Source organism: Panicum virgatum, chromosome 3N, assembly GCF_016808335.1.
Source record: "Panicum virgatum strain AP13 chromosome 3N, P.virgatum_v5, whole genome shotgun sequence".
NCBI classification, from domain to species: domain Eukaryota; kingdom Viridiplantae; phylum Streptophyta; class Magnoliopsida; order Poales; family Poaceae; genus Panicum; species Panicum virgatum.
This window is the reverse complement of record NC_053147.1, coordinates 15,979,845-15,988,258: the sequence shown is the minus strand read 5'-3', so window position 1 is coordinate 15,988,258 and position 8,414 is coordinate 15,979,845. Positions and strand designations below refer to the sequence as shown.

General features: G+C 47.3%; 2 protein-coding genes across 2 annotated transcripts; both read left to right on the top strand.

Moving 5' to 3' along the window:
* On the top strand, window positions 1-2,616 carry LOC120664633 (60S ribosomal protein L18a-like). Its single transcript, XM_039943911.1, has 4 exons — window positions 1-157; window positions 265-380; window positions 477-540; window positions 2,089-2,616. Exons 1-4 carry the CDS (start codon window positions 143-145, stop codon window positions 2,428-2,430), a joined length of 537 nt encoding a protein of 178 aa, XP_039799845.1. The 5' UTR covers window positions 1-142; the 3' UTR covers window positions 2,431-2,616.
* Window positions 2,617-5,760: 3,144 nt separating this feature from the next.
* LOC120664631 (cytochrome b561 domain-containing protein At2g30890-like) lies at window positions 5,761-7,749 on the top strand. The gene is made up of 4 exons (XM_039943910.1): window positions 5,761-6,517; window positions 6,626-6,787; window positions 6,878-7,026; window positions 7,120-7,749. The coding sequence occupies exons 1-4, from the start codon at window positions 6,386-6,388 to the stop codon at window positions 7,421-7,423; spliced, it is 747 nt and encodes a 248-aa protein (XP_039799844.1). The 5' UTR covers window positions 5,761-6,385; the 3' UTR covers window positions 7,424-7,749.
* The last annotated feature ends 665 nt before the right edge of the window (window positions 7,750-8,414 follow it).

Here is an 8,414-nt window from a genome sequence, read left to right as displayed (position 1 = left end):
AGTCTACGGCCCATTAGGGTTCCTCGCCCCAACACATAAATACTCCTCCGCCTCCTCTCTCCTCCCTCGTCGGCCGCCATCTCCCCCGCTTAGGTTTAGGGTCCCTTCCGCCTCCCATCTCCGGCATCACGAGCTCGCGGAAATGGTCGCCCACAGGGTAAGCCTCTCTCCTGCGCCGTCGTCTCCTCCTAGTCTTAGACCCACCGCGTCTTTGCTCTTCCCGGTGTGGCTGATCGCTGTTTTGGTGGTTTATTTCGAGAGTAGTTCCATCAGTACCAGGTGGTGGGTCGCGCTCTGCCGACCCCCGGCGATGAGCACCCCAAGATCTACCGTATGAAGCTCTGGGCCACCAACGAGGTTCGCGCCAAGTCCAAGTTCTGGTCAGTGCCGTACCCTCTCGTGCCACGGTGCCAGGATTATCTGATTGCTTTTTCGGTGCGTGTTTCTGACGATGGGTCCTGCTTGTTTTTGCGCAGGTACTTCCTGAGGAAGCTCAAGAAGGTGAAGAAGAGCAATGGCCAGATGCTCGCCATCAACGAGGTACAACTCGGTCACATCTTCGAATATACATTTTGTACTGGTGTCCATCGAATGGTTTAGTATCGCGGATGCAGCGTAGATTCGTGTTCCTATTGTGTTGGCACTGCTAATCTTATGTCGTGAAGTTGATGCCTTCCCTGGCTGGTGTAACTAATAATTTTGCCTTATACCTCCATCATAATTGATTGGCTAAGTTAATAGATGAAAGGTGTAAGTGATCCCTATTGACTACTAGTGAACAGTGTTTTAATATAATATAGGCCTGTCAATAAGAGCCGAAAAATCTTGAAATTGTTGAGATTACCCTTGTTTCAATGTACGGAAATCTTGGGTGTTGGTTTGGGCTCTGTATTGAGTTTTGAATTTTTCAACGTGTGGGGGTTAGGCTTACTATTGGATTACTTGAACAATGAGTGGGTGATGTTCTTGAATTTTGTGATATCATATACACATGATGCACATGCACTAGTGGATCTGTTTGTTCTGAAGTCGTGATATCATATACTTCTACTTGAATTTTGTGATATCATATACACATGATGCACATGCACTAGTGGATCTGTTTGTTCTGAAGTCGTGATATCATATACTTCTGATTGCATTTCCGTGTCACTTTTGACTTGGAGCATTACCGTTCAAGCAACATAAAAGTGATATATCTAAGCGTACATTGTTTGCAAAGCTGTTTTAAGTTTCAACAAACGTTTTTAGTAAGTGATGTATCAAAGTAAAAATTGAAAAGTACTGTAAATTGAAGGACTACATGTATTCCAATTTCTAGCAGGACTTAGCTTCCAACTTGCTAATGCATGTCAAAAACCTGCGGGGATATCTCTGTGTTTGTGTTTCTAAGGCTGGTGAACTAAGTCCTGTGACTCCTGCCTCTGAAACAAGTGTTTAAAGGCGACGAGGCGACCTGGGTACGCCTAGGCAATAATGCGTAACTGTTGCCCAAGCCGAGCTTGGTCTGCCCAGAAGCCTAGGGTGACGCCTTGAAAACACTATGAAAGATGTGTTGCCCTTCCTTATTCGCGATGCATATGAACGCTGTTGACCAGACTTTGTATAAATGTGTGGTAGTCTGTATAAATGTGTGGTAGTCTTGTGGCTTGGTCTGCCCAGATGCCTAGGCAACGCCTTTGAAACACTGTATGAAAGATGTGCTGTCCTTATTCGTGATGCATATAAACGCTGTTGACCAGACTTTGTAACAACGAATGGCATTCTGGTACCATAATGGTAGACACAGTTGGGACATACTGATTGAGTATTATTCACTAATGCTTTGTGTTAGCAATTTTGTTATTTGTTGAGTAGTTTTTCTTTGCGGCATTTTGGCTAGCCTGCCCTTGATAGACATAGATGTAATAGAGCTGGATGAGGATGGACTTGCAATCCTGAAGTTATCTGGTCACATAAAGGGAAATAGATTGATCTAGAGTCAATGGAAAGTTTGAATGCGTAAATGTTGCTGCCTTCTAGTACAAGTTTTCTCATAATACTCGATATAGCGTATATAGGCTTCTAAATGTGTGTGATGTTTCTCAGATCTTTGAGCGCAACCCAACCACAATCAAGAACTATGGCATCTGGCTGCGCTACCAGAGCAGGACAGGTTACCATAACATGTACAAGGAGTATCGTGACACCACCCTGAATGGTGCCGTGGAGCAGATGTACAATGAGATGGCCTCCCGTCATCGCGTGAGGGCCCCCTGCATCCAGATCATCAAGACGGCGACAGTGCACTTCAAGCTGTGCAAGAGGGACAACACCAAGCAGTTCCACAACTCCAAGATCAAGTTCCCGCTTGTGTACCGCAAGGTGAGGCCACCCACCAGGAAGCTCAAGACCACTTTCAAGGCATCCAGGCCCAACTTGTTCATGTGATAGGTCTCAGCAGGATGTTACCTATGTTATGTGTCTTAGCGCGCAAAAGTGGAAAGATTTTGCCTGTGGAAGTTTTGGTGCCCTGTGTATTGAGCACTCCCATGTTTCCAGTTATGAATTTGAATGATGCTCTGCAAACCCCTGATTTCGGTCAAATTAACTATCAGCAGACTGCTTATTTACTCTGACCCTTCTCTTGCTGCCATTTATTTTATTGTCTTTGCAATCCTTTTCTGAACGGCCCAGTTGCCCGATGGTTTGGTATTTGGTAACGGTGCTTGGTTTGTACTCCAGTTATGTTCTGTTTGGCCTTCATAAATTTTGATTTGAACCGCAATTCTACAAGAGTAAAATGCATGACGCATCGTTAAACTTGCGCCAAATTCTCAACTGGCTATCAAACTTGTAATAAGGTTAACCTGAAAACAGTTTTTTCAACATGGGAGATGGTGGCAACAGAGCAAATATTGCATGTCATTTTGGAGAAGCAAGGAGAGACATTGCCATCTCTGTACACTCCCTGATATGAATACAACGACTTATCATCCATTTGGAAATATTGATGAACAAGGCACTAGCACTGTACGAGAACAGCAGCGAGATGAATCCAGTTCCATGCCATCGCCTTCAGATGGCAGAATCAGTCAGATGGACAGGAATGCAATCTTGATGAAGCGCTGTGTACCATTTGCAAGTTAAGTGATCAAGATGAGAATTCGGCGCAAGTTGAGTGGCTTGCCATGCATTTTACTCCTGCAAACTTGCTAGCCCCTTAGAGACCATTTTGTGCATTCCCTGGACGGTAATAAGGCCTCGTTTAGGAGCGAATTTCAGGGTCGCCTGCTGGGAAGAGCTGACGCTTATTCACCAGATGCCACCATGATCCCCTTTGTCCGAGGCTCCCAGCGACCATGGTCCTGCCGGAACAAGGCCATGCTAATGCTGCCTGCTGCCGGCAGAGCAGCACAGTTGAGCTTCTGCCTGACCTGAAATGATGCGCGTTTGGACGTGGAACACGTTTGCATCCCCATCAACGCGACATCAGCGGCGGACGTGCGTGGCAGCCGAGCGCACTAGATGGAGATGCTGCTACCTACGTCGGGCCACTGCATCACCTAACCACCCGAAAGCAAAGCAAACCAAAGCCAAGCTCATCGGCTAATCACTAATCAGGGTGCACTGATGATGCGCCCAACCGTGGTTTCGGTTTCAGGCTGCTTGCGAAAGCAGATCCAGGCGATCCGTCGCTGGCTTTTGTCAGTGGATAAAACTACCCAGTGGTGGTTGCTGGAAAGCGGATTGCAGGCATGATTACGGTGATGTGGTCAAGCGACTCCGTTCCTGTAACGAACTCGCAGCAAAAAAGGTCATGGTCATGGTGATCCTGAAGCAGCGGCGAGATGGTGCTGCACAAGTAGGCGAGATGAGAGGCCTCTCGACGTTTTGCGCCCAAAAGCAGGAGACAGCGCGTGGTCCTTTTTCCTGCAGTGAAACGATCATTTGCCGTGGCTTTTGAACTCTGAAAATGTCAACTCGTCAGTACGAAGGCGCTGCTATACTGTACTGAACTACTGATGGGGGACGAAGGGTAGATTTCAGGTCAGTACCAGTGTACCATTAGAAAGTTGGAAGAGGGGAAGCAGATAATAGTGGCACACGGCTTGGTTGGAGATCGCAGGGTCGCCCCGAGTCCATCTCCTTTTTTCTTTCAATCGATTGGGGTGGACTCGAGTGCGCGCTGGCCCATCACCAATGAGTGCGCTTGCAGAAAACAATGCAGCACATCGACCCAAATCCATGTCCTTTCTGGATTCATTTTCCTCTCCAGTCTCTGAAGTCTGAGCTGTGCTCGGTCCAGCATGTGGCCATGCGTGCGAGTGCACATATGAGCAGCGTGATCCCTCATCCCTCTATCTCATCCAGAGAAAAGACTAAAGAGAAAAGGCTGAGCTGTTCAGTCGGCTGCCATTACAATAAGACTGCATGTAGTGGTCTCAGTAGTTTCAGACTTTCAGTTATCTCAGAGCCAATAATTCGCCTATACTAGATATAAATATAGGGATCTCGTTTCCAAATCTGGATACCGTATAATCACCGGCACCTAAGGCAGGTAGCATAACTCTGCAAGGAGAAACCTCGAACACGCTACGCAAAATCCAACGGCAACAAAACAAGAGAAGCTGGATTGGGCACTCGATTAGGGTGCCAAAGTTCTTTGCTTTCCGACGGAACAGCGGAACTCTCTTGACCATCCCTTTCTGTGACTGACAGGGACTCGTTAACAGATCCTCCCATTACCAACTACTACTGCCTTTCAGCTTTGAAGATCATCGTCCTAAGCCATGCAAATCCTTCAGCTTGGTCAGCCTGTCCAACCCTTTTGCTCCCCCCCAATTCCTGCTTTTCCAGTGAGAATCACATGAGCTAAAGCGATGGCTACTTCACTGAAAAAGGGAAAAAAGATGAAAATTTAGAAGTGATGGCTACTTGCGAGCAGACATGTAGGCGAGGGGAGGCATCTTGCACATCGCTACGCACAGAGATTATTGGCGTCCAACATGCAGGCATGGAGTTGGTGGGTAGTGACCGGCCGGGAGGACACACGCCCGCTTCTGGACCGAGATCTCACTAGCTCCCGTCATGGATTCGCCTGCTGTTCAAGCAATCCCAACTGATCCACCGCGCGGGTTCAGATCCCGGGTTCTCGTTACGACGACATCGTGGGCAAATGAAAATGTTTGCAACTGCGGCTGCAAATGTGTGAGCTTAACATAAGCAGATTAGGCCGTGGCAGCATCCTGTAATAATAATCACACTACATTAGTTGCTTTTCAGTGGTGACCAAATCCTACAATGCCTTCATCATGATGAAATGTGCAAACCATCATGACGAAATCTTAGTATTCTTGCTAGTTGTTCACATGAGACGAGAACAAATATGAGCTGGCTTATGAAGACGTGATGTTTTGCCAGAAATTCAGGCCTCATTTAATTTCATGACCGTTTATCTCTTGTTTACATTTGTAGATATGTAGCATACCAATTTGCTTATGCAGTACTGTCATGACTCATGACCGTATCTGAAGAAAAGCAGGACGCTGACGCATAGCAGATCGCTTTGCCGCCTGTCTGTGCTGATCTAGAAGGTTTTTTTAGACACTGGACCTAGCTAGACACCTCTCCTACAAACTTTTTCTTTTGAACCCTGCCTACAAACTTCAACAGCTGATACCCTACTTTCAGGCCTGCTTTTGCAAAATTTCCCTGGACGCCGGCTGATACAGGAGCGGCCAACAATATCTTGGTGCTTCCTGCAGCAGCACCACAAAGTCGCCCTTTCATACCATCATACCGCAGAGCTGTCAAACCATACCCAAAGCTCAAAGGAGCTAAAGAGCACTCATCTATCTCTGATTCCATATTTGCATTCCAATCCCTGGCAGCGCAAAAGTCCAGCACCCTATATAATTGCTCGGCGGCTAAAGCAGCTGCTGTGCTCATATCCAAATCATTCGCTGCACATCCCTTCCAAGTTATTCTCCAAGACCGATTGCATTTTGTTCTTTGAATTCCTTGGTACTAGATTCTTTCATTCGTCTGCAAGTCATCTTGGAAGACCTCGGCGTTGCCGCATTGCGCGGGGAATCGGACCTAGGCGTCGGTTTCTGCAGTTCTTTTTGTCTCTTTTTTTACCATTATTCAGTGCAGATAGGTTCCTTCGGCTGTTCTTGTAATCCCGGTACTTAAAGGCCGGGAAGGGCTTGGAAGAAAGGAATGAGTTGAGGTGTGAGGGGGATTGCGAAAGCTCTGTCTCCTCTGTCATTGTTAGCATGTGCACAACATTTCAGCTTTAGTTTTGATTTTTTGGGAGCTGTTCAGGAGCTCTATTTTAGTTGTTGCTGGACACATATTGGTGTCCATTTCTGCCTAGCAGATACTGAATTGACAAGCAGCAATGCTACTGTTCAAGAGAAAAAGACTGCTCCTTGCATCTGCATGTTGTATGAGTGTGATTCTTTTGCTTCTCACACCAACCCAGGGTGATTCAAATTCAGAGCAAAGCTACAAGATCGCCCAGCCTTTGGAGGTAATTTCCATGCCCTCAAACTACTAGTAAAATTTCCCTGATTCTGCTGAATATCTGATTGCAGTAGAAGATGTATTACTGACCGCGAAACCTGAATTTCTCTTGCAGCTCACACCAAAACTCTCGTTGCAACTCAAGCTCCATGCTTTCCTGCTCTGGTCTTCAGTTGGCTTCCTGATGCCGATAGGAGTGCTGCTGATCAGAGCCTCCAGCACTGTCAAAAGCGCCAAGAGCGTCAAGCTTCTCTTCTACTGCCATGTCGGTTCCCAGGTCAGCGGCATGAATTATTCCCATCTCTCGCAACCGCTCAGTTCCTCACAGCACCACCTGATATTCAGATGCGGATCCCTGTCACTGCAGATTGTTGCTGTCGTTCTTGCCACAGCTGGGGCGGTTCTGTCGATAAGCAACTTCGAGAACGCCTTCAACAACACTCACCAGAGGATCGGGCTGGCGCTGTACGGCTTCATCTGGCTCCAGCCGCTCATCGGCTTCCTGAGGCCAGACAGGTAGATCGAGCAGCTCGTATATGAATTTAGTTGCTTCTTGTGATCAAGGCGACAATGGCTGAACGAGCATGCCGTGTGGATTGATTTCTTCAGAGGTATGAGGTTCAGAAGCGCGTGGTACCTGACGCACTGGCTCCTGGGCATCGGGATCTGCGTCGTCGGCGTCGCCAACGTCTACATCGGCCTGCACACGTACCAGGAGCGGACCGGCCGGAGCGCGCGGCTGTGGACGGTGCTCCTCACTGTGGAGGTCGCGGCCATGGCGTTCGTCTACCTCTTCCAGGACCGGTGGAGCTACGTGGTGCGGCAAGCGGAAGCCACCCTGGGCGACGAGCAGAGCGAAGGATCAACCATGTACCCAGCGAACGATCACAAGGAGGTCATCGTTGTGCCTTAGCTAACCTTTGCTTTCGGCACTGCTCCCCAGATTACAAGATTTTTAGCCGTCGAGCAGATGTAAATGGAGTATCATGAATGCCGAGCTTGCATATGTACAGCAGTACAGGTGAAGAATAGGAGAGGAGGCCGGGCGGCCGGACGCCTCTGAGTGCAAGCCTTACTGGTTTCTAACTCTGACAGTGACAGATAACAGATAGTAGTTTGATCCTTGCGTCGCGTTCCTCCAGGGTAACACACGAGGTGTGTGGATTCCCATTCTTGTGTGATCTACTGATCTCTTGATCATTGCGAGACTATATAAATGAATAAACAGATTGGGGGCCAGCCGGGAGGAAGTGCTAAGCGAGAAAAACGCACAGTGACACAGGAGATGCTCATCATCTGCACGACCTTGAAAATGCTCATCATCTGCAGATGCCACTGCATTGGAGCAAATCAGCAAAGCAACTCCCAGGAAGAAAACGTACTGGGAGCCAAAGAAAACTCGACAGCAACGGCAGACCCGTTGAAAGCGGCGATTTGTTAGCTTTGCTGATGTCCGTCATGGGAAGTTGGATCCTTTTGGAGCCGCGATGAGGTCGGGAATGATGATGCACGGCGGTATGGGCAGGGGTGGTAAAAGATTTTAAAATTTAGACCAAATAATCTAAAGGTCGGATTTTAATCATATACTATTTTAAGCTAAAAATATATAATGGTCAAATTGGATTGGGAAGAGATCATCAGTGCCATGATCAATTACCACCCCTATGTGAGGCTGATCAGGTGAAAGGGGTTGTACCGAATTTAATTGATGGCGGGTTGTCTATTCTTCAATATGCAGACGATACCATTAACTTTATGGACCGTGATATTGAACAAGCAAAGAATTTGAAACTGCTTCTTTGTGCTTTTGAACAATTATCTGATCTTAAAATTAATTTTCACAAAAGTGCAATACTATGCTTTGGGGATGCAAGAAACCACGAATATCAATATTCGCAATTGTT